The 26,885-nt window shown below is 42.0% G+C and overlaps 1 protein-coding gene across 5 annotated transcripts in view; it reads left to right on the plus strand.

Moving 5' to 3' along the window:
• Positions 13,725 to 26,885, plus strand: part of PHF14 (PHD finger protein 14) — a 168,892-nt gene continuing 155,731 nt past the window's right edge. For all 5 annotated transcript variants that reach the window (XM_021385973.1, XM_021385974.1, XM_021385975.1 and 2 more), the window contains exons 1-2: positions 13,725 to 13,857; positions 14,281 to 14,391. In XM_021385973.1, coding sequence (XP_021241648.1) covers position 13,857; positions 14,281 to 14,391 — 112 coding nt within the window. In that variant the 5' untranslated portion in view covers positions 13,725 to 13,856. The remainder of the gene's footprint in view (positions 13,858 to 14,280; positions 14,392 to 26,885) is intronic.

A 26,885-nucleotide genomic window follows, 5' to 3' on the forward strand; every position in this document is an offset into this window, starting at 1 on the left:
TGCAGATAATTTCTAACATAGCAGCATGTGAAATCCAGTCCCAGCTTGTCTCCTTTCTGGAATTTGGACACTAAAGGAATATACTGTATTCACTCCAACTGGGAGAAAGAGGATGGATCATGTTTCAGTCTGGATGCCAATTAGAATGCTGCATTTTATGGTAACTCATCTGCCACAAATTTTGAGAAATAACATTTTTATCTTTATAATCATTTATCTAGAAAATCTAAAAAGTAACTGATGAAAAGATAAATTAATTCCTTTGCCTACTCTTGAGTTTTACTTGGGTATGTTTTGGAACCTCCTGCTCTGTTAAAAACTGTGAATTACTGTTTTTCAAGAGGTTGTATTCTCATATTATCTTTTCTCTAAATACAGTTTCATTTAAATGTAGAGAATTGTATTACGGTATTTATGAGAGAAGGATAATAACATATTTTGATGTGTGACTAAGTCCATCATCCTTCTTTGCAGGTTATATACAGTATATCTCTTAAATTCACATTGTCTGATAGCATGAAATGTATACCTATAGTAAGACTTCTGAGAAGGAATTTCTTCTGTTATTTGGACAGCAGTCTAGTCTAAACTGAAAACTACATGAAGGGAAAGCTACGGAACATTTTGATGTTATTTTTTATGTTTATTAAGACATCAAAAATGTTCTTTTAGAGCAGGCAGAACATAAAGAGTTAGCAAATTTCATTAAAAAGAAGTTTCATAGAGTACTTTGTTTTTCTGTGAAGAGTATTTTCATCTTATATTGCACAAGAAATCAGACTGAGGGCAACAGAGTGTTGTACTTGTTTAATTGCTTAGTCTAAAAATCTTTACTCCTGTCTTTCACTAACTTACATGTCTGACTGACTTAGAAGCTTGTATACTTTGTGATGCTACTCCAATGCTGCCTCTGCCCATCTGTTTTTCCTCTTTGGGACTTGCCCCTTAAGAAACGCCTCCTTCAGGCTGCCATCCCTAATTTCTAAGACATAATCAAAACACCAATACATGTGAAAGAGCTGTCCAACAAGCACATGTAGTATTACTGAAGTATTCAGGCACCCATCAGTCTTACCTTTTCTTCATGGAATGCAGAACAGATGTGGATAAAATTAATACATTTTAAAATCACTATCCGCTGCAAGCGTACTTTTAAATGCTGAAGCTCTGAAAAGCAATGCCTATGACAAAAATAAGTCTCCTATGAGATACATTTTGCACAGCCCTCTCCACAGCAGAATCATAACAAATAATAAAAAAATCATATAAGGAAGCCAGTCTAGAGATTAACTATTTGCTAACATAAAATATATAAGTCCTTAAGAGAACGATCTGTCTTCTCAAACTTGGATTCATTGTTTTTTTTTTCTAGATTAAAATGAGCTTAAATTAAAAATTGGCCAAACTGAAATGATTCATGTGATTTTAATTCAGAAAATTCCAGTTCAATGAATTTGAAAAAAGTAACTTTTACCTACATAGATTGCTCTGAAAGTAATGCCTCCTATTTATTTTTGTGAAAACTACAACATACAAAGAGCATAATAACACTATTTGATAGAGCAATTTCTCAGCTACTGTTTGTTTCAATATAATGACCACCATTTTTACCAGCAATGAACAAGAGCCTGCATACTGCACTCATAAAAAGCTGCACCAGCAGAGGTGACTGACTATTGTTTGTTGCCACTGCTGCACACTTACACTCAGCAAGTGTAAATGAATGTCAATGGTTGCAATTTTTTCTTCATGGAGGAATTCAGTGACACACCTTTGCTTTGTCCACACTCCTGTATCAGATGCCATTCTGTCCGACTGCCCCTCTGCTGCCATCTGTCACATGGCAACAAAACGTAACGGAATATTGGCGGGAAGCTTCAGCCTCTATTGTCATACCACCAACATCTCCCTCTGATATCGTGGGCCAACATAATGAAAGAGGAGACATTATTTTCAGAGCAGCCCTCATAGCTTCATCTTCTAAAGAAACAAATCAGGACAGCAGGAATTTTTGCTCTGTCTCTCCTTCTCCTCTTGGATCAGAGGGGAGGAAGCATGACTTTGAAAGTGATAGTTCTTTTAAATCTACTTTCTGGTATACTGCTTCATGACTGGAATTCAGAAGAGAGGTAAGGGTCATTTGAGGGACAACACAAAAGACTGTGTAATGTGGATTCCAAGAATCTTTTTTTGCTTTATAGTCACCTTAAGTCGCAGCATACAAATAGAATTCAGACAGGTATGGTTTTATTACGTGCAACAGCAAAGGATGTACTGAATCACTAAAGCCAAGGTTATACAGCCATTTTAATCCACAGTAAGCTACTCAAAGAGACAGTTTCATCCATCCTTTGGATATGCATTTGCCAGCACCAGTTTACATTAGGCTGTACAAAAGAGACTAAAAGGTTTTATCTGGATCAACTCCAGCTCATTGCTAATGCTGCTAGTACACAATGTACAATACTACTGGCATAAAGGATGTGATTGTCAAAAGCATCCAGGAGAAGCAAGTGGGAGAGAGGCAGTGGGGCTCTGCCTTCTCACTGAGTTCAGTGTGTGTCCTACCTGCGTATGTCCCACTTGATCTAGTGTGAACTGCTACAGAGCTGGGCATGTGCCCTGGATATACTGGTGTGGGAGCCACAGGACTTCTTGGTAGGGTAGCTTTCTGTCATATAAAAAAGTAATCTGACTCACTGTGTGGTTTGATAATTATAAGTTTGGTACAGGTATTGAGACTAAAAGATGGCAGGTTTCATGTGAAACTGCATACTGCCATCAGTGGAACTAGGGAGACATTATTATGGTTGGACATCATGTAATTCTGTAATTCTCACAATGTAATATGTGTACTTTGTATAAGCATAGAAATTAACATTGCTATTGGATAATATTTAGCATACACATTTTTTTTTTTCATGGAATATGGAGTAGAATCTTCTAACTAGAAGCCTTGCTCATGTTTGGAACTGGAGAGTTCAAGTCTTGTGGATTTACTTATCAGACTCACCTCCAACTCAATACCACCAAAACCTACAAAGCTGTGCATTTGCCTAATGCCAAGCTGTGTTTTGAATAATGTGCAATTAAAAAAGAAAAGTCTGTGTTTTTCAAATGGAACAGGTCAATGCTGAATGTCTGCCTCCACAATAGAGCAGTATAGAAGAAAATCTGCTTCTTCTGCAAAACTGCATCTGCAGCATTTCATCCTAGTCCTCAAAACACACTTGAAATTGACCCATTAATATTAAATTAGCACTTACTATTTCTCAAATGTTTTTGCATTGGAATATTCATTTCAGAGTAGTATATAAAACACAATTACACAGAGATTTCTGAAGGCCCGGCTGTAACGGACTGTTCTTGGGGGCTCTGCCATCTAATTGGAAGGAAAAATCTCTTTCCAAAATGTGCAAAATCAGTTCACCTTCCCACATCTGCTTCAGTGAAGTCGTGCTTCTTGCCAAGCAGCTGATGGTCACTGGCCATACAACTGGCCTTCACTGTGGTCTGTTTTCTCCCCAGCCACAGAGTGAGATCAGATCTATCAGCTCTTGCTGCACTTCCCAGGCAAGTATTCCCAGTGCCAGTATTTTTGCCATATGCTGTCAGTGGCATACCTTAATAAAGACATGTCTTGGTGACTTTTTTAAAAAGCAAAGAAAACTGTGTACAAATGTGATGAAGTGAGACTCGAGCATAACTGAATGGCTTTTCTTTTGTAATAAATTGGATCTTAAATCAGCCCAAATTCTTAAAAACATACTTTTCAAGAAAGACCTCCATAATTTGACAAAAATAGATTAGTTTCTATAAGTTCTGTGATGATAAAAGATGTCTTCTGTATTTTTTCCTCACATTCTGCTAATCAGTGCAATAATATTAGAGAAAGAAGCAAATGGGTTCCTAAATGTCACAATTACATTTAACAGAGGACATTAAAACCAGTTATTTCCTTTCTTTATTGCTTACTGGTTTTATTATTTCATTATAATTTTTCATACAAATCCAAACGAAGCCAGCTCAGCTTCTTTTGTTTACAGATAATAACTAAATAGAATTTAAAAGGAAGCCATAGAACCCCCTTCAGGAGGATTTATACCAATTCATAAAGATTTTTGTCAGTGCAGCTGAAGCATCTTTTGTCCTCAGTGAGACTAAAACAAGATTGTATTGGAAAAGCTTTATGTGAGAAGGGTCATTGACACGTGCAATCAAAACAATTATTCTTCAAAAATTAATTAACTTTTTTTTCTAAATCCAAGGCCTTAGAATATTTCCCATTAGTAACAGCAGGTCTGTGCTTTTTCTGTTTGTTGTAGCAGATGTTCTTTACATCCCAGATTTTTTCAGAACAACAACACAATGATATGGTGGATGAAAGACTGGGTCTGCAAAATGCGTATCAGGCAGTGTCATTGAAAGTCCAAGCCACAGCCCTCTGAGGACACTGAGAATTGCTGGCTTATGCTCACATTTTTCATAGCTTGTTAAGAGGGAGTGACTCTCAATTATTAAAAAAGAATTGAATGACATTCTTTACTTGTATTGCACATAACTTTTTTCCCAACAAGAAAAAGGTATTGGTGGAAGAATCTATCATTGCACATACAGATGTCTGGGTCTGTGACCCTGAAAGGCTTCTATAGTGACTACCAGGCAGCAAATCCACTTAGTAAGTAGGCTCCTAAGGAGTGCTGGAAAAGGGTAACTGGCTGTGGTGCACCAGAATGAGAAAGGGAAGAACATTCAGGTAAATGAGAAGGAAACTGAAGACTTAAGTTTGCATGACAGTATTCTGTAAAATGATTCCTGCCCCTCATGGCACCATGGGAAGAAGTAGAAAGAGAGACTTTTGCTACCCTGACTGGGTAGTACAAGGAGAAAGAATACAGGTCCATTATGAATTGAGGATAATTTCAGGATAAAGGGAGTACTTTATCTGAAATTGAGCTGAATGAGATGTTAAGGAGCCGTGAGAGGGAGTTGCTCTGTAAGGCAAGGTGAGCCAGGAGGTGATGGTGACAGCAAGGCAGGGATGACACAGTGCCACAGTGCCAGCAGAAGAAAAGCACATGTGATGGTCACCAGGGTCAGCCAGATGTCTGATGATTCCAGCCAAGTACATGGCAATGAGGCAGGGAGTCGGTGGGATGAGACCAATGAGGAACAAGATCAGGCACAGGCAGGCAGTCATTGTTCAGGCAGGATCCATGACTAAGAGCTGAGCTTAATGCTGCTCCAGAGCCAAGGGCTCACCCTGCAGCAGGGATTCTCCCAGCTGTCTCACAGCTTTTCTTCAGAGTCTAATCCAAGGTTGCAAGGCTGCACCACATTGCTGCCAGGCTTGAGCACGGGTGGCTGTACTCCTCCAGGAAGAGCCTATATGTGCAGGCACTAGCAAGGTGAATACTGTGTGATGTTTAGTTTGACACTGTACGTCTAGAAAGTTATAACTGAGTGTTTAAAACAGAAACAGTGAAAGAGACAAAAATGCACAAGACCATATTGTTCTACAACAATGCTGCTGCTGAAAATGAAGTCTTTGAAGCTCTGTATTTTACCGTACTGGATGAGTTAAAGGACGTAATTATTACCTGTGTGTTACATAAACGACTTCCCAAAGTGGGAACGACAGGTACATATATACGCACCAGAAGATTCAAAAAGAAGGTGGAGGAACAGGAATGTCCGCCCTTACAGAAAAAAAAATTGCATACCAGACTTTTGGGAAGAAGACAATCAGTGGAATACTGTAATATTAAGACAAAATATACATGAAATAGAATACATTGTGCCTAGTGCAAAATATCAGTGTATATTCAAGAAATCAGAATCAAATGAAATGAACAAATTAACCACCTCAGTTGGTATCTTAGAATTTATACAGATTGAAATTCCAAGCCTGAATTGGACAAATGTATTATTGGGGCTCTATTAATGACCACCAGAAGGGATGGCAACCCTGTCTGCAATATTTTGAGAAAGGCAAGTAGTTGTTATAGTGGGGGACTTAAATAAACCTCAGTCAGATCGGGTGAACATGACACTGAGATATAAGCAGAACTGGAAGTATTAGACATTGTGAATGACTCTTCATGAAATAAGTGGTTAGTAAGCCCACATATTAAAATACAAGCTTTGACTTTGTACCGAATAACTAGCAGGATCTAATCAAGATCTCACAGCTGAATCACTCTTTTCTGATAGTGACCATGCACTTATGCAGAACTCCTACAAAAGCAGCAAGTTGCAACAAAATCCACAGTGGATCTATTCTACAGCAAAAAGGTCTTATATAATATGAGGAAGCTTATTAATGACATATCTGTGCGGAATAGTTTAAGGAAATAGATTACCATAGGCATGTAAACTACTGGAGAATACTATACTGGAATCACAGCATTAGTGCTTAACACATACAGAAATGACAGCAAAAGGAAGCTGAAATCACACTAGCAAGGTAAAGGAGACTGTTATAAACAAGAAGAAATCCTTCAAGCAGCTGGAACTCTATTAAAAACAAGACAATGCAACATATGATAAGCTCTAGTAGATCAAATGTAAAAATATCATTTATTAGATGGAATGGAAAAATAATTTGAGGATCCATTAGATGAAAGAATCCAGGCTGTTACTGAGTCATACTTCAAATGCATCAAGAAACATGCCAGCATCCATCGGAACAACTGATGGTTGGTAGGAAGTGTGTACTCAGGGAAATGAATTCTTCCCACCAGTGTTCTCTGTGGAAAAGAGATGCTCTGGGAGAAGGCTCAGCAGAAAATCTGTCTGAATTTGAAGTTACTGTGGAAGCAGCTACTAATAAAATATTAAGAAAAAAGATAAAATACTGAGATAAGATACTAAGAAACCACCACTACTGCAAGAATTCTGAAATAACTCAGGCATGGAACAGTTGAAATACTCTCTTGTAGGACTGGGCAGTAAATAAAATACCAGATGAAATTCAATCTAGATAAATGCAAAGAAAGTGAAATGCAGTGTAGAAAAATGTAAGGAAATTGATGATCCTGGGGAAAAGCAATCCTAACTTCACAAATGAAATGATAGACTCTGAGCTTACCAGTCTCATTTTAAGAACAGGACCTTGGAATTTGTTTCATGAAAGTGTTGGTTCAGTGCTGTGTAGCAGTCTGTGTCCACTCCATATCTCAAAGGGAAAAAAAAGTATTAAAAATTACTAGGAAAGAAATAGAGAACAAGCGAGAAAACGTCCTTAGACAACTGAATAAATGCACAATTTGTCCACATTTCAGTGCTGTTCTTCCTTTACAGAAGGGATGTATGAGTGCTGCTCTGAAAGTAATGCCTTCTATTTTACTGTGTTGGCCCACGACATCAGAAGAGGATATTGGTGGTATGGCAGTAGAGGTTGAACCTTCCTGCCAGTATCCCATTACATTTTGTTGCTGTGTGACAGATGGCAGCAGAGGGGCACTCTGACAAAAGGGCATCTGACATGGAAAAGCGTATGAAGTAAAGGTGTCTCACTGCAATCCTCCATGCAGAAAAAAATTGCATCCATTGACATTCATCAACACTCGCTGAATGCTTATGGAGACCAAACTGGATGTGAAGACAGTGAGGCAGTGGGTGGTAAAACACAGTGAAACAATGGGTCACCTCCACTGGTGCAGATTTTACGAGCACAACATGCAGGCTCTTGTTCATGGCTGGCAAAAATGTGTAGCTAAGCATGGTGCCTGTGTTGAAACATAGTGTTTTGTAGCTGATGATTTTTTCTATCAGTGTAATTGTGCTCCTTGCATCTGCTGTAGTTTCCACAGAAATATATCAGAGGCATTACTTTCGGAGCAACCTACGTATTAAGTTTGGAAAAGACTCGTGGAAGGAAAGCAAGAATTACCAAAGAAATGAAACAGCTTCCCTGTCAGCAATGACTGATTCTTGGGAGAAGGATTCTCAGAAGAAAGTCTCATTACAGGCCACTAAATGGACAATGCACACTTGGATCAAGAAAGTCTCAAAGCTGAAAATAATTGGAAGCTGGGAAATCAGTAGAAAGTATCATATAGATGGCACCAAGTTGGGAGGGAGTGTTGATCTGCTGGAGGGTAGAAAGACACTACAGACGGACCTGGATAGACTGGATCAATGGGCCAAGGTAAATCGTATGAGTTTCAATAGGGCCAATAGGGCCTGCATTTTGGTCACAACAACCCCAGGCAACCCTACAGGCTTGGGGAGGAGTGGCTGGAAAGCTGCCTGACGGAAAGGGACCTTGGTGTGCTGATGGACTGTCAGCTGAATATGAGCCAGCAGTGTGCCCAGCTGGCCAAGAAGGCCAGTGGGGTCCAGGCTTGTATCAGGAATGCTGTGGTGAGCAGGACTAGGGAAGTAATCCTGCCTCTGTACACGGCACTGGTGAGGCCTCACCTCAAGTACTGTGTTCAGTTTGGGACGCCTCAGTACAGAAAGGACTCTGAGGTGCTGGAGCAGGTCCAAAGAAGGGCAACAAGGCTGGTGAAGGCCTTGGAGAATACGCTCTATGAAAAGAGACTAAAGGAACTGGGGCTGTTTAGTCTGGGGAAGAGGAGGCTGAGAGGGGAGACCTTATTGCTCTCTTCAAATACCTGAAAGGTGATTGCAGTGAGAGCGGGGTTGGTCTCTTCTCACTGGTGACAGGACAAGGGGACAAGGGGAAATGGCCTCAAGTTGTGCCAGGGGAGGTTTAGGTTGGATATCAGGAGAAACTTCTTTACAGAAAGGGTTGTTAAGCACTGGAACAGGTTCCCCAGGGAGGTGGTTGAGTCACCATCCCTGAATGTGTTTAAAAACCGTTTGGATGTGGTGCTCGGGGACATGATTTAGTGGTGGGTTGTTAGAGTTAGGGTAGTATGGTTAGGCTGCAGTTGGACTTGATGATCTTGAAGGTCTTTCCCAACCTGAGCAATTCTATGATGATATGATTCTATGATTCTATATACTTGCTCTGTACCTGCTTTTCCCTGGCTTTCTCTGAACCTGAACCAATGCAACAGCTCTATGGTCTAATGCTTTAATATTTATGTATTAACTGTTATTCTTTATTACATGGCCAAATTATATGCACTTAACAGTCAAAGAAAATATAGCTTATTTGATGAGCTTGCTGTCTGAAAATCAAATAAAATAATATTAAAATGAAAAATTTAAATGAAAATTACGACTGTTCCATTTATAGCTTTTATGTCTGATTTAGTCATGACTCAAAGTTCTGCTGCACCAAATAAACCATAGAGAGAAAAACAGTGCAAAAATGGAAATACTAAGTAATAAATAGATAACAGTAAGTAATACCATTTCAAACAGATTGGAAATGTAAGCACAGGACAAAAAACAGAAAGGGATAGCAATGACACAACAGTAAACTGTGAGACAATATAAGAGACAGTATCCATTGAACCTTGCAACATATTTGGGAAGTGTGGTGGTAGAAGGGTATTTTGAGAGGACACACAAACGGAGTTTGCACGTATTTACACAGAACACATTCTGGGTATGAAGGATGCCTGGAAAAAAATGATTGTCTGAAAATATAGCAGAGAACAGGAGCCAATACACTGTGCAAAACAAATATGTATGTCAAATGTCATCTGCCATAAATAAATGGCAGACAAAAGAAAGAGTAATCTGTGAAGTGTATTGAAATCAGACCCAAGTAATTTATGACAGTTGCAGCAGAGGAGGGGAAATCACTGGAGGGATAAAATGGAAATGGAACATGGTAGAAGCTGAGAAAAAATCATTACAATAGATATGGCAACATCAGAATTGCATTTTCAGAAACCAGAGAAAGGAATATTGATGTAAATGAGAAGGGAGATGAGCCTAGACATGAATTTTTGCTAAATGGGGAGATAAGAAAGCTGCACGTTAGATGTGTTTTGCATTGAATCTTTAGGACATGCCTTTAGTGGCAGAATCTGCAGTGAGGTCTGAGTTGAGGATAATGTCCTCTGCATGCACATGAATGACAGGAGTGGTGTCACTGTGACTGCAATAGGAGATAAGTGACTCAGGGGAAAGGAGGAAGGTCTCTGCTTTAGCTTTGTCGAACTTGAGATGACAAAGATCTACAAAATGGCATTTTTATTAAGTTAAAATAACTGTTTGGTGGAGGAGCTGCAGGACTAGAACTCCTCACAGAGGCATGAGGAGGCCTGCATTTCAGCACAGCACTGGGACCAGAGAATAGGAGTTGACTGCCTGTGAGCGTCCATTTGAGCATGGGCAACTTACATGGGACCTGTCTGCAGCAGAAATAGACAAATCCACTTCTGCTAATCCTTGGGTTTAATACCTGCACCCCATACCAGCAAGTAAAAGGGGGAACGGGGCAAAGCTCTATCTAAACATGAAAGATGATGCACATTACTCTGTATTACAGTTCCCACAGAACTAAAGGTATAAGTAGCCCAATGTCTAATATTTCTTAACCCTTGCAATCTTAATGCTTTATTTATTTACTTATTTATATTTCAGAAAGTTTTCTATTGCAGATATATATGACCCATTTTTACTTTTCCTGGACCCTTTGCAACATGTGTACCACATAATCAACAAAATCCATAATTAATCAAATGAGGCTGAGACTGGCTTAAGGAGTGCATGAAATATTGGTGTACATGAAGGGAACATTCCCAGCAGCGTTTGACTGCAGTAAACTTGTAGAAATCTGTAGTTTATTATTTCGAAGTCTTATTGTTCATAGACTATTGATGCTGATTTTCCTCTCCTTGTGATTTAAAATAGCAAATATATCTGATTCAGTCTTTTTATATTTTGCCATAAAATATGAGATAAAAGAGCAGAGATCACGGAGAGGTGCTTGCTGTAATGGTGCAGTTAAAGAGTGAAAGCTGGAACAATTCGCTTTGGGAAGGTACTTGAAAAGGTCAGTCTCCCTACTACAGATGGTGATGTTTTGATGGATAAAAAAGAGTTTGCTGTTTGGATTTAGACAGGTAGGTCATGGCTTTAACTGTCTGCTCACTGACAGGAAAAAAAAATACATACAGTTCCTCATAATATTATTTCTCCGTTCACAGTTGATGGATAAGTTAAAAACATACTTTTTCTTCAGTTTATTCTCTAGGTGAGGAAATGTTGTATTATTGTATGTCTTTCTTTGAAAACATGACACTTTCATTAAACTAAAGATGATATTTTTAAGGCAATTTATGTGAGTACAACGATATTCTCTGCTGATTTGGTATAGTATAACTCCCTCTAAAATTGTCTTTACAGAATCACGACAAAGATTCTTTTTTTCTTAGGGCAAAAGTACAGTTAGAAGATATTATTTTCTCTCCTTCTCTAGCAGTTGAAGAGTGGAAGTGAAATGGAGATTCAGACACCTGCTTTTGCAGCCGGCTGTGCACTGAAGTACAGACCTGGAGAGAACCATTGGAATGTGGAGATAATTGAAAGAGCCGATGTACTTGACATGACCTGATATACTGAAGTATTTCTAGAGATTTTTTAGATGTTGTGCTAGTGATGGAGTTGCCATGACATTTTCATAGAGGATGTGCTATTTCAGCTCTTCATAATTTTGCTCTAAAAATTACCTTTTAAGATAATTTTTTGTGTATGAGAGTAGTATTCAAAGGTGCTAAACTGACAACACTTACCATCTATTTAATGGGCATGTACAGTGCCCAGCTCCCCGCAGTGTGCCATTAATGCCTTATTTCTTGAACCAGGAAGGCAGCTGCACATTTTAATATACTTGGCTATCTGCTGAGATTGACAAAGGCCTTGCAAGAATACGAAGATCAGACATTTCCTCTGAAGGCTTCTTTCATTTGGAGCATGAGCCCTCTTTTCTTTTCCTCTTACTTGAAACAATCTGAATCAACAAAAAGAGGTTAAAATCTACCAAGGAGTACTTATCATTCAGTAGGTGTTTTAATAGCCAGAAACTTCCACAGAATGATATCACAGACTGTGGGTTTTTTTTAGCTATTTTCTATGCTGTAAGTTTTATATACTTATAATTATTGAATTAGAAAGACTTGCTGCTAAGTCCTATCTTTGCAGTGCTCAAAAGCTTGAGGAAACAGTGAATAAATTTTAAGTACTTTACACTTCTTGTACTTTTATTGATGTGTTGTTTTTTTTCTGTCAAGAAACAAGGACGAAGCACAAAAGCTTACTACGGAAGACAACAAAGAACAAGTGTACGAAATTTTCAGAAATAAAAATAAGTGTGAATATTCCTTTGGAGGGGGAAAATGGAGAAAGAAGAAAGATAGACTTGGGAAAGGAAAGAGCAATTGGGGCTAGGTGCTGAGATAAAGCAGATAGGCTGAGATGGCTTGAGTCATAGGGAGGAGCATGAATAGAGGAGGAAGGCATGGCTGGGCACAGTGAGGCTGATGAAGAGGAGGGCAGGCAGCCACATCAGCTTGTTCTGGGTCACCTAGACTTGCTAGGCCTGTGCAGGTAGGTTCTGGAATAGTCCTAGCACAAAAGACCACCCCAGTAAGCTGAATCAAAACCTGGACAATACATACTTTCTGATGTACATCTACTTCAACTTTCATGTTTAGAGGAATTGAAAGTTCTTCCACCACTCTATAGCGTTTTTTCTCTACCTTTACCTGTAATCTTTCTGAGTTGTCCTGCCAGTTCTGGTTGCATGTGCCAGTATGGGCCCACAGATGAAAGGGGCCAAGCTCCCCTACTTGTCATATTAGGGCTGAAATTGTATGTGAAGTGGGATGGGGATACCAATTAACAGGGGAAAGAAACAAAAAAAAACAGAAAAAAAAAAACTCCAGGAGTGAAAAGCTAAGACATATGCAACCCCTAAGGGAACAGGAATGTGATCAGAGTTTTGAAGGAAACACTAGACTGCATAGGTAGAGAGTGTATTTGGGTAGGGGGGACATACACAGGAATGGTGTATTCAAAGGAGGAAGACTAGCACCCCATGGTCCACCACCTGCATTTTTATACTTTGAAGTACTGAGCAGCCTGGGGGCCTGTACACAGCTGGTGATGGCAGAGCTGTGGTGAATGGAGCACAGGATCTCGCCACAGCTGCATTCACACCAAACCTTACTGCCATTCACCCTTTATCATAGAATTATCACATCCTACTTGCACTAATTCACTGCTATACTTTTAATCCTCAAGTTCTTGAATCACTCCAGTACAACACATCAGTCTTTAAGCTGCTCCATTCTTCTAACTACAAAGGTGAGTTCGGGCTCAAAGCAAAAACATCCTCTCCGTTTTTATCAAATTTATATATTGGTTTATTTATTTGACTGCATAGTTTAATTGCCAAGAGTGCAGGCACAACCGTACTGATGCAGCCCCCGCACCAAGTCCGTAAGGCAATCACCTCTCCGCGTACTTAGCACCGCTGTTTAATAAAAACAATCTTCCACATGGGGGAACCGAGTGACACCCTAGTGATTTTTGTTGAGGTGCTCTTCCCAATCAACAAGATTTCGAAAGAGACACCATGAGCACGCAGCACTACACACCCACGGACGGCTCAGCCCGCACCCAGCCCCGCGGAGACCCCGCCCCCCAGACGCGGAGGCGAGGCTCCTGGCTGCAACCGGGCGGACTATGGGCAGCACCCGCCTTCTCCTCGCCTTCAGCTCGCTACGCGCAGGCGCAGTGCTTCCGCACATGCGCTGTTCGGCAGACGACGGGCGGGCGAGGGTCTGCATCCGGGTCACCGCCGTGCCCATTGTCTGGGGAGGGGGCCCGAGGCTCGGCGGTCCGCACCCGAGGGGCCGAGGCGGCGCCGCGCTGCCGCCGCCTGGACGCATTCCCGCTCGCCGCCGCTCACCTGCGCAGCCTTAAGTAAGTGCTCCTTAGCGGCTCCTCCCGCCCCTTCCCCGGGGAGAGCGCGAGAGGCGCTCGGCGGGACGGGGACAGCCCAGCATCTCTCCGGGATGCTGGGCGGCCCGGGTCCTCGTCCACTCTCCGCCGCGGCGTGTCTCCGGTGCTGGATCGCGGAACGCCTGGAGGTGCTGCAGGGAGCGGCTCCCTCCGCCTGCCCGGGCCCTGGGGTGGTGCCGGTGCCGGCTGCCCGTGCCGGCTGCCCGCGGTGCCGTGCCCGAGGTGCCGTGCCCGAGGTGTGAGGGGTTCTCCCGTCCCCGGCTGGGCAACGTCGGTGCCGGCAGCACTCGTGTGCGGGCTGCCCCGTCGGGTTAACGCCGCACGGCTAACCACGCTGGGGGTTCATTGTGCCGTCTAATAGGGGTACTGTGCTTGTTTCTGCAGTGGACCGCAGCTCGAAGAGGAGACAAGTGAAGCCTCTGGCGGCTTCCCTGCTGGAAGCTTTAGATTATGATAGCTCTGATGACAGTGATTTTAAAGTTGGAGATGCTTCAGGTAAATATGTTTCCTCATCGCCTCTATTGAGAATTACCTCGTTTTATGGTTGCTCGTTTAATGTCATGCTGCAGATAGTGTGGTGTTAGCGAGCTGCTGGGACTTGGAGCTGCTGGAAGTGCTTCAGTTGGATAACTGGAGATTCTGTGCTGCAGATAGGAAACAACTGATCAAGTTAAACATACGGTGCTTCAGTTTCAAATAAATTTTTCTCAGTGGAAAACTCAATTACCAAATAAGTTTTGGCAGAAGCATTTCAGTAGCTTCTGCACTGCCTGTCATAGCTATGTCTATTGCTTTGTATTTCTTCAGTCTGAAGACAATTTTTGAAACTTTAGTTTCTTTTGCTATTGGAGTAACTGCTGTAAAGCCATTTTGCTTTGAGTAAGTCTGGATAGTAATTTGTTGAGAACTGAGGAACCTGCCTGATTTCTAAAGGTTAATTCCACTCTGAGTGAAAATCTTAAACAGAAAGATAATCTCTTCAAGTTTTTATTCTTTATTATTATTGTTAATATTTTTTACAACAGACTTAGGGTGTCCTCTGTGATAGTTATGCAGAAAGATGTAAGCATGTAATACCAGGAGGAAGTCCTTGCCTTGGAATGTTTTCATTCAGTGCTCTTCTCTATGTGTTCCTGTATCTGAAGTGAACATACACAGAAACTGAAAGTAGAAAAGATGCTGAGTAAATTCAGCTCCGATGGAGAGAGAGAGGAGGGGGAGAAAAGGGGCAGGACCATGTTTGTTAAAAGCTACATGCTGGATGTTTTACGTCATGGTCAGGCAAACAAGCAAAGAAAAGCAGTACATGTAAGCTGTAAGGGATGCGTTATGACACCTTGTCAAATGACTGTGCTTTCTTCTTTCTGCACTGGAGACATTGGTCTCTGTTTTCATATGACGTTATCTTGCAAAAATATTCCCTATCTTGATATTAAGACTTCTTTTTTTTTTATCATCTGTGAAGATCTTCTGTATTAATGAACTTAAGAAAAGCTTAGTGATCGTTTCACCACTACCAGTTCTGTGTAAAGTTTTGGAAGCTTTTTCTGTTTACTTCTTCAATTCCGCTTTGGCATTTTTTTATCCTTCCTTTAGTTCCCAAATAAAATCTCTCTATTTTGCAATGGTAATGTAGGCTGCATTTAAGGGAAAAGGAGAATTGGAAATAGAGTACGGAACACGGGCATGTAATTCAGAACAATATATTATTTGATTAGAAAACAATCATTCATTACTTAAAAGTAATGAAAGCTTTCTGTCTCAACTTTGGATGGATGGACCATTTTGTGGCCGATGCCCTCTTCAGATTTTAGAATATGTCTGTACACGTGGGGGAACAGTGTCTGCCTCTGAGAGTGTTTCAACTTCAGTTGCGTTTTCAGGAGGTTGAATCTTTTTTAAAGCCACAGTGAATGGACACAACTGTATAATGGGAAAAACCCAACTGGTTACTCTTTTGTGTTTGTATATCTTGTATAGCTTCATTCCGCTTAATAAACCGGGACATTAAGTGAAAATGGTTTTGAAACAGCAGTGTTTGATACTTGCACGTTTTTTTCAAAGATTTTCGTTAGCGTGGAAGGAAAGCTTAGTGAGGGTTTGGAGAAGTTGGGATGTAGGACGTTATTAAACGTATAGCTTCTTAATAGCTGAATGAAAATTTGTTCTTGTCATACAGTTCATTTGGATAGCTGCAGCATATTTGAAATAGGGCATCTGTGATGATTTTAAAAGAGGCTAGTATAAAATACCCTTAAATTTGTTTGTACTTAATCCATTTGGAGTAAATGGAAGAAGTACTGAAAGAAAGGCACTTAGATGAATGAAACTGATCAAAGTTTGTTTATATGTATGTATAGTATGTGTAGGAAAACAACTGGTGTACATGCACAAACACACCTACCAGACAAATTCTGGATAGACTACAGATTTTCCTGTTGCTCTCCGTGGGATTTAGCCTTCAAAGCCTAATATGTAGTTCTCCATTAGAGTCAGGATTGTTGCTCTTTTCCTTCTCTGAGTAGGCTCCATGTGCAGCCTGCTGCAAATCAGGGTCTGTATACATACAGTATTTAGTGGTTGTTTGAGTTCAGAATTTCATTGCACAATTTGCTTACGGGGGGGAATAAATAAAGGCATAAGTGATCTTTCTACATTGAAAATGACCATTAAATCTACTTATGGCTCAGAAAGATTCCTTATCTATGATAATTCTACCTCTCTGCTTTGCATGTTTTATTTGATTCATAAACGCAGCTATAAGTAGCAATTTTTAAATTAAAAAAGAAGCGAATTTGACAGCTAAAGGTTCAGGGACTATCTAAACACTGAATTAAAATAGTTCTGAAGTTGTTTACTCCCTGCTGATTTTGTTGCATCCATATGTATGAGCTTAAGGATGTTAAGTGATATGTGGGAGTAGATGATACTGTGCAAGTCTAGGAGACTGAACCCTGAACATTAAAATTTCTGTGCATGTTCTATCAGATTTCTGGGAATATGTTATGCAGTAAGGATTTGATAAGTTGACGTTTAGTATTTATGGGAAGGAATTATAATTTTGGATTTTTTTTTTTTATTCAGAATCCTGATGTCTCAGTGACTTTTTCATTACAGGAAGTATTTCTAATAGCTTAGCATCCATTTTCACCACAAAATTTTTGGTAGGAAATATGCCCTTTACTTACAGTGTTATTTTCTTTTGGATTTAGGTTACTGCAACAGGCAGTTACTGACTTTGTACCTCTAAAGAAAAATTATAACATCTGTTTAAGGAAACTAATTTTAGAGATGTTATATTATTGTAAAATTAGTTAATGGAAATAATTTCAGGCCTGTTAGCTTTGTATTATTTTAATGCTAAGTAATTTTTTTTTCTAGCTCCTCTCTTATTTTTTCTTCATTAATTGTTTCTAAAGTTGGTCCCTGAACAAGTATGATATGTGACTTTAAGGACTGAACTCTTTCTCAGCAAAACTAAGAAAAGCATAGTTGAATTCAGCCTCAAAGAGCTGAATTATGTCACTACTGCTAAAAGTCTCCTGGGCCTTCATTTTTAGGGGCATTTGTAAATGTTTGGGATTTTTTTCGGTGTTGAGCATGGAGCCTGACTTGCAGAAATACTGTGTACTGTTGTTCTAATTGAGGTTAATAGGAGCTCTGTTTAAATCATGTGATGATTCATATAAATGCATCTATTAGGTGTTCTGAAACACTTGGAAATCAAAAGTTGCAAATAGCTCTCTTTCTATAATTTGTTTCCTCTTCCACTGTTTCTTTCCTGTGCAGGATTGTCATGGTATTATCTAAGGGTATGCGTCCGTGACAAGGGGGACAGGCCTGAAAGAAAAAAAAACGAGCAAGGAGGAAGAAAAAAAAAATTGCCGGCAGGTAGGGGCCGGCCCCAGGCGGTCCGGCGGTTAAAGCGGCAGAGAAGCCGTGGACCGCACCCTGGGGAAAACAAAGGGAAGAGGGGAAAAGCAGGGGACTCGTAGAGGGATCTAACACAAAAACAGCGGCACCAATCTGAGGAGGAACAACTAATTTTACTAAATATATCAAAATGAGGTTAGTAGAATTATAATAGAGAGTTTACAGGCTGAAAATCTTACACAGTAAACTGCAGGAGGACCATGTGTTTTCTCCGCCGGGCAGGAAGGAACAGACCCCGCGTCTCCCAGGCGGCTCCCCCCCCACCTCCAACGCAAAGATCCCCTGGGGAGTGCACCTCCTCCCCTCCCCCTCAGACGGCCACACCAAAAAAGGCAGTTTGCAGTAACCAGGGAATTAACTCTTTAACTGCCCGTACCTTACATGATGTAATGACATGGAATACCGACAACAAAAATCACAAAACCATAACATTCCACCCCTTATTCCACATCACTACATCATGCTTAACATATATTTATATACAAACGAACAATAATTAACATACATTACATACGTATCTATATGCCTATGTATACATGGAATCACTATCTGCACTCTTCTAGCATCAAATTCCCTTGCGGTACGCATCCCTGCTTTTCCCCATCACCCACCACTGGACCCAGGTCCCTGAGCAAACACAGTGCCATGGTGAGGTTTCCCCTTTCCAGAGGCTGGAAGAACCCAAACCGCTTTCCCCAGCATGCTCTTTACATGTACTACAGGGGCCTTATCTCCCTCTACAGTATGTAGGGAGCTAGACTGCATAGGACCAGCTCGATTGATTGATCCTCTAGTGTTGACCAACCAGGTGGCTTCTGCTAAATGCTTCTCCCAGTGCTTAAATGTTCCACCACCCATTGCTCTCAACATAGTTTTTAGCAACCCATTATACCGCTCGATTTTACCAGCAGCTGGTGCATGATAGGGGATGTGATAGATCCACTCAATGCCATGATCTTTGGCCCAACTGTCCACAAGGGAATTTTTGAAATGAGTCCCATTATCGGACTGAATCCTTCCGGAGTGCCATGCCGCCATAGGACTTGTTTCTCGAGGTCTAATATGGTGTTTAGGGCGGTAGCATGGGGCACTGCATATGTTTCGAGCCACCCAGTGGTTGCCTCCACCATGGTGAGCACGTAACACTTACCATCGCGGCTTTGTGGCAAGGTGATTTAATCCACCTGCCACACCTCCCCATATTTATACTTTTGCCATCGCCCTTCCCCCCAGAGAGGTTTCATCCTCTTTGCTTGTTTAATTGTGGCACATGTTTCACAGTCATGGATAACGTGTGTAATAGCATCCATAGTTAAGTCCACCCCTCGGTCTCTAGCCCACTTACACGTCGCGTCTCTTCCTTGGTGACCCGAGGTCTCATGGGCCCAGCGAGCTAGAAACAGTTCACCCTTGTTTTGCCAATCTAGGTCTATTTGAGCCACTTCTATTTTGGTGGCTCGGTCTACCTGATGGTTGATCTGCTGTTCTTCAGTTGCTCGACTCCTGGGCACATGAGCATCTACATGACGCACCTTTATAACCATATTCTTTGTTCGGACAGCAGTATTTTTCCACAGTTCAGCAGCCCAGATGGGTTTACCCCTTCGTTGCCAGTTATTTTGTTCCCACTGCTGTAACCACCCCCATAAGGCATTTGCCACCATCCATGAGTCAGTGTAAAGATAAAGCATTGGCCACCTCTCCCGTTCGGCAACATCTAAGGCCAGCTGGACAGCCTTTACCTCTGCAAATTGGCTGGATTCTCCTTTTCCTTCAGTGGCCTCTGCAGCTTGTCGTGTAGGGCTCCACACAGCAGCTTTCCATCTGCGATGCTTCCCTACAATACGACAGGATCCATCTGTGAACAGGGCAAATTTCTTTTCATTTTCTGGTAATTCGTTGTACGGTGGGGCCTCTTCAGCACGTGGTACCTCTTCCGCTGACAATGTTCCAAACTTTTTACCTTCAGGCCAGTCCATGATCACTTCTAAGATCCCTGGACGACTGAGATTCCCCATCCGAGCTCGCTGAGTAATCAACGCAATCCACTTACTCCAGGTGGCATCAGTAGCATGGTGGGTGGAGGGAACCTTTCCTTTGAACATCCAGTTGAGCACTGGCAGTCGAGGGGCAAGAAGAAGCTGGGTTTCAGTACCAATTACTTCAGAAGCAGCTCGAACCACCTCATACGCGGCTAAGATCTCCTTCTCAGTTGGAGTGTAGCCCTCTTCGGACCCCTGTACACTTGACTCCAGAATCCCAGGGGTCGGCCTCGGGTCTCTCCTGAGGCTCTTTGCCACAGACTCCAGGTGGGACTTTCTCTCCAGCAGCAGTGTAGAGGATGTTCTTTACATCCTCTCCCGTCCGTACTGGCCCCAGGGCCACGGCATGGGCTATCTCCTGTTTAATCTGCTCAAAAGTCTGCTGCTGTTCAGGGCCCCATGAAAAATGATTCTTCTTCCGTGTCACCTGATAAAGGGGGCTTACAATGAGGCTATAGTTTGGAATGCGCATTCTCCAAAAGCCCACTACACCCAAAAAAGATTGCGTCTCTTTCTTGTTAGCTCTTGTTAGCGGGTGGAGACATAGCAGTGATTTTGTTGACCACATCTGCTGGGATATGACGACGCCCATCTTGCCACTTTACTCCTAGGAACTCAATTTCCTGTGCAGGCCCTTTCACTTTATTTCGCTTAATAGCAAAGCCAGCTTGCAGAAGGATTTGGATTATTCTCTCCCCCTTCTTGAAAACTTCCTCTGCTGTATTGCCCCACACAACAATATCGTCAATATACTGCAGGTGCTCAGGAGCACCGCCCTGTTCCAGTGCACTTTGAATCAACCCGTGGCAGATGGTTGGGCTGTGTTTCCACCCCTGGGGCAAACGGTTCCAGCTATACTGAACGCCCCTCCAGGTAAAAGCAAACTGTGGCCTGCATTCTGTGGCCAAAGGAATGGAGAAGAAGGCATTAGCAATATCAATGGTGGCATACCACTTGGCTGCTTTGGACTCCAGTTCATACAGGAGTTCTAGCATGTCCGGCACAGCAGCACTCAGTGGGGGTGTGACTTCATTCAGGCCACAGTAGTCTACCGTCAGCCTCCATTCTCCACTGGCTTTACGCACTGGCCATATAGGGCTGTTAAAAGGTGAGTGAGTTTTGCTGATCACTCCCTGGCTCTCTAGTTGACGAATCAACTTATGAATGGGGAGCAAGGAATCCCTGTTGGTGCGGTACTGCCGCCTGTGCACCGTTTTTGTGGCAATTGGTACCTGTTGCTCTTTTACTTTTAGCAGCCCCACCATAGACAGATCTTCTGACAGGCCAGGCAAAACAGACAGCTGCTTAATGTTGTCTGTGTCTATGGCAGCTATTCCAAAGGCCCATCGATACCCTTTGGGATCCTTGAAATGTCCCCTTCTGAAGTAATCAATACCAAGTATACACGGAGCCCCTGGACCAGTTACAATAGGATGTTTTTGCCAGTCTTTACCAGTAAGGCTTATTTCTGCCTCCAGCACAGTCAATTCTTGAGAGCCCCCAGTCACTCCAGAAATACAAATCAAATCTGTCCCTTCATGACTCGAGGGCATTAGAGTGCACTGTGCACCAGTGTCCACCAGTGCCTCATATTTCTGTGGGTCTGAAGTGCCAGGCCATCAAATCCACACAGTCCAATAAACTCTATTATCCCTTTCCCTCCCCTGACTGAGGGCAGGGCCCCTCTATTGGTTACCTGTAGTGAGTTCAGCAACTTCATCAGTGGTTAATCTGCACTGTAATTCTCTCACCCGTGCTCGTAGTACAGGAGTGGGTTTCTTATGCCATTTTTTCATGTCTTCTCCATGCTCGCGTAAGTAACTCCACAAGGCGGCATGTGCCATAGATCTGCCACCATCATTTGCTTGAGCAGGAAGGCGTCTGCCTTTGATAGCTGAGATTTTTGATGATACAGGTGGAGAGTTCATCGCCTTTAATTAGTTTGATCAGCTCCTTCAGTAGGCTCTTCTGATCATCCTGATCTCCATCAGGTGTTTCTGATACTGCTATGGGTTTGTCACAATCCATCAAGAGGGACACATCCTCCGCTAGACCATTCTGTTTCTTCTTCATTTTCGCCAGTCTTTCTCTTACCTCTGAGATAGCTGAAATAGAAGCATGGTTTGGGGGGAGTTTTTGCTCATAATTCTGGAGCATAATAATCAGTTCATAAACAGGGGGTCTTCTCTGTAGGTCCTCCAATCTATCAAATGTGGCTAGCAGTGTACTGGCATACTGGGCTGGTGCTGTTTTGGTGAGTTTCCGCCATATATCCGGCATACTTCTAACTCTTGGGATCATGCTGCTGGTGTGGATTGTTAGGAACAAACCTGGGGTCATATAGCATTTCCACCACAGCTATTTCTCTCAAATACCGAATGCCCTTTTCAGCAGTGTCCCACTTTCTCATCTGAGGCTCGAGGTCATCTTTGAAGGGATACCTTTCCTTCACAGCTACTAACACTCGTTCCCAAAGGGTGGCGGTCCCATCCAGGCATCTACTGATCCCTCTGGCAATGCTCCCCAGCTGGCGAGCTTCATTACCATTCAGGAGCACACTGCTGGCCCCATTGTCCCAACACCGAAGCATCCAGGTGACAATGGTTTCGTTCGGGTGCCGTGTAAACTCCTTTCTTGAGCCTATGATTTTGGTCATTTTCAGAGGTCGGCGGACAGTTGTAACAGTGATGCCTTCCTCCTCCCTATCCTCTCCATGTCTCTTGTTTTCTTCTTTTGTCTCTGTTGGTAACGATGTGTTTGGGGAAGGCCCCTCACCTGGATCTTCCTCTACCTTCTCCGCTTCTTCCTTCTGTTCCAGCCGTGAGGACACCCATTTCCATTTCTGTCCTTCCACAGGAGCAACTGCCACGGATACTGGTGCCTCCTGTGCTTGCTCAGGTTTAGCCTGAGGACTTCCCCCTCTGGTTCGAATCTCAGCCGGGAAGCTCTCTCTCAAGAACAGTATTGCATAGAGCTTGATAAGCACAAGCCAGGCCCCAAATAAGTTGTGCCTCCTCAGATCTGCCTAGGCCACGCCATCCCTGACTCAAAAACTGACCAAGCTTCTCAGGATCCCACAGGTGTTCAAGGGTGAAATCCCATGACACCGAGGGTCCCCATGTTTCTAAGGTCTTCTCTAGGCCTCTCCATATTCCCTGCCACTCAGCGTTTTCCGGTTTTGGGGAAGGTTTCCTCCACGTAATGCAATGTATGATTAGGAGGAGAACATGCACAGCAATTGGTATCACGGTTGTTAGATTGAAATTCCAAAGGTGCGTAAGGAACTGAGAGGAGAACCTGGAAGCCAGCCTCACCACGGTGCTGTTTGTAAAACTAGCCACTCCCTCAGGGAGGTGCAAACACCAGGCCGGTATCTCCATCAGCGCCATTATGTAGTTATATGTACACACAACTCCAACACAGAACATGATAGCCTTAACCAGAAACCAGTATGTTCCGAGGAACATGATTACCGTTAGTCCTTTGTGCATCATTCCAAAAATTGAAAGCAGATCTAGTGCCTGCATTCTCCACCAATATTTGTCACGGTATTATCTAAGGGTATGCGTCCGTGACAAGAGGGACAGGCCCGAAAGAAAAAAAACGAGCAAGGAGGAAGAAAAAAAAAGTTGCCGGCAGGTAGGGGCCGGGTCCGGCGGGTAAAGCGGCAGAGAAGCCGCGGACCGCACCCTGGGGAAAACAAAGGGAAGAGGGGAAAAGCAGGGGACTCGTAGAGGGATCTAACACAAAAACAGCGGCACCAATCTGAGGAGGAACAACTAATTTTACTAAATATATCAAAATGAGGTTAGTAGAATTATAATAGAGAGTTTACAGGCTGAAAATCTTACACAGTAAACTGCAGGAGGACCATGTGTTTTCTCCGCCGGGCAGGAAGGAGCAGACCCTGCGTCTCCCAGGCGGCTCCCCCCCCACCTCCAACGCAAAGACCCCTGGGGAGTGCACCTCCTCCCCTCCCCCTCAGACGGCCACACCAAAAAAGGCAGTTTGCAGTAACCAGGGAATTAACTCTTTAACTGCCCGTACCTTACATGATGTAATGACATGGAATACCGACAACAAAAATCACAAAACCATAACAAGGATGTTGTAAAATGTTTGTAAAGCATCAAATTGCAGCTGCGATAAACACGTCTGAAATACTGATGAAGAAACTAAGGGTTTTGTTTTTGAGAATGGACTTGTAGGATGTTTTAGTAGACCCTGAGGACAAGAAAAAAAATACTGCAGAGCTAATGATTAAGTAAATTATCAAGTAATTGCACAATCTTAATTATTTTAATCTTTTTTTTTTTGAAGACTTGACTTTGCAGCCTCAGTGGCCTCAAGTTGCTCCAGGGGAGATTCAAGCTGAAGGTTAGGGAATACTACTTTTCAGAAAGAGTGGTCAGGTGCTGGAAGGGCTGCCAAGGGAGGTGGTAGGGTCACCGACTCTCAGGTGTTCAAGGAACGTGTAGATGTTGTGTTGAGGGACGTGGTTTACTGGGGTTATATTGTTGGTAGGTGGATGGTTGGACTGGATGATCTTGTAGGTCTTTTCCAACCTTAGTGATTCTATTATTCTTCTGAGTGGAATTGCCAAGGGCTTTTTTTCATGTTTTTTCATGTTTGAGAGGATGAAAAATATGGACGTTACATTCTTCTGGATTATCTTCATCCCAAGTGAGATTTGCTCTATCTACCAATCAAAGTGGTACTTTGGAGTGACTGATTGGTGTTTTGAACTCGTGTTTTCTTTGGAAATGCAGAGACTTCTGTTCTTCCTTGTGTCTCCTGACAGTCATCAAGACTTTCATTCTGGTAACTTGGGCAGGGGTTTTATGATGTGGTAATACTGTTTTTCTTTTTTTTTTCTCCTGCTGTGACCTTTGTGCCTTATCTTTGCAGCCTGCCTCTTACAAAATCATGACTGGTTCGTGGTGTTGTACTTGTTCAGTAAGTCTTGAGACAGGATGAAAGTTTGAATTCATGGTCTCCTACTTAGCTACTTAACACTTTATTTTCTCTTGCATATCCCTTTTTCTGTTTGTGTGTATGCCCATCTCTTGTGTATGTTGTGCTGCTTAGAGAATGTTCTTCTGAACTTTATTAACTCGGGATGGTCTGTTTGCAGTGTGTCCACTTCTCAGTGAGGATGGGGTGTTTCAAGTGTCAGCCATATTCTTGTTAAAGTGCCTCGGAGACTTAGTCTCCATTTGTCATGTCTCTCTTAAAGATGTGAAACTCCCTGGTGTTTCAGGGAAAAATGCATGTTCTAGTTCACTATGCAATAGCTTGTATTGGAATCCAATTGTATGGAATATTTAGCAGTGAAAGTTTGCTGAGGGAAGTCATGGGGTGTGTAATACTTCATTCCAAATAAGTAAAGTTTAACTTTAAAAGACAGTCTGAAACTGGGAAATGTCAAATGAATTCGAGAGGTAGGGTAACTGATTCCATCTGTGTTGTAGCAGTCTAAATTGAGGCAGTGCCTATAGGCTCAACACAAAGTTAGCAGCTTAGAGTTTTGAGCACTTTTAAGATTTGAGTAGACTTGTGGAGACGCTGTGATATCACTGCTGCTAGTGTAGAAGTGAGAAAACTGCTTATTAAAAAACTTTGTTCCTCCTCTGTCTTTTTTTTTCCCTATTAAATAAATATATCTTCTGAAACAATTGTAATAGTGGGTGAGTAATTGGTTTCATTTCCTGGTCTCCTAGCCTCCATGTGTGGTTAGATAGTTTTTTCATCTCTTGTTTTAGAAATGAACTTCCCACCTCAGAACAGCAGTATCTTAATTGGTTGTGATTTTTGTTCTTTATGTTAACTATGTTCGTTCAGACAGTTCTACTTTTTTAATTGCCAACATTACAGTATTGAATTGCCAATAGTCTACCAGGGTTTAAGTACTTAAAGTAACCTTACTTTCATCTTTTGCAAAATAGTTTAGAAAAGCCAGTATCATAAACCTAACCTATGCTAGATTCTCTTATTCGAAGTTATGTTCAAAATGAAGTGTTACGTCACGTCCATTCCTGCTTTCACTGTTGTTATGGGTTATCAGTCTGAGCATAGTGGAGCTGTATGGCTTTATACTAATAGATAACTGGTAAATTCCTGACCACAGTTACATAACACCACCTATGGCAATTTAAAAGTTCATTTAAATTTTCATGTATGGTTTGGTTTTCCCTGACTTTTTACATCCAATTATTAATATCAGAGCTGTGTCATTAGTTTAAACATTTCCTTAACGTATTTTGGAATCTTCAATATTGATTTTAATTTCTAGTTAACGTATTTTGGAAATGCAGCTTCTTTTACCCATGTTTTGTATAGCACATGTGAGCATCTTGGCTGTGGGTTTGTAGGCGTTGGGTAAAGTGTGATTCTAGCAGAGATATCCATGTAATTTCACAACTTCATATAAAGCATTTGTTGTTCACCTTGTGACTGGGAGAAAAAGGCTCAAGGGCTACTTACCATGGTTATAGTAATTGAACTGTTTTTACCTCCTAAAGAATTAACCTCTCCTGTAGCCCTTTTGTTGTTACTGTTTTGTTATTGCCCTCATAAAGAGAGTGCCCTGAAGCACACTGTTATCTAGGTGCTAGATAACGGGAAAAGAAAAAAAAAAAAAAAGCCAGATGCTTCTCTTCTACGTTCTGGAATTGGTTAGGCTTTGCCAGTGTAAGAGGCAAGACCAAAACTGAGACTGTGATGTCTTTTAGCTAGCTTATCCTTCAAACTGCTTTCTACAGATCTGTTTGTTAAGCTAAATACTATATTGAAGAATCAACCTGTCTTCTCTGGGTGAGTAGCCATCTACTTGAGTAGTATAGCACACGCTCTCAGTATGCATGGATTTTCTTAGCATGTTTAAATCATAGGGTGCAGTGTTTAGTTGCCTGTGAAATGGCCCACAGAAATCCTGGTTTTTGTTATTAAACTGCTGTAGTATCTTTTCTCTGAGGTCTTGTGCGCAGCATGCATTTGAGAACTGCTGGTGTGGAG

Source organism: Numida meleagris, chromosome 2 (genome assembly GCF_002078875.1).
Source record: "Numida meleagris isolate 19003 breed g44 Domestic line chromosome 2, NumMel1.0, whole genome shotgun sequence".
NCBI lineage: Eukaryota > Metazoa > Chordata > Aves > Galliformes > Numididae > Numida > Numida meleagris.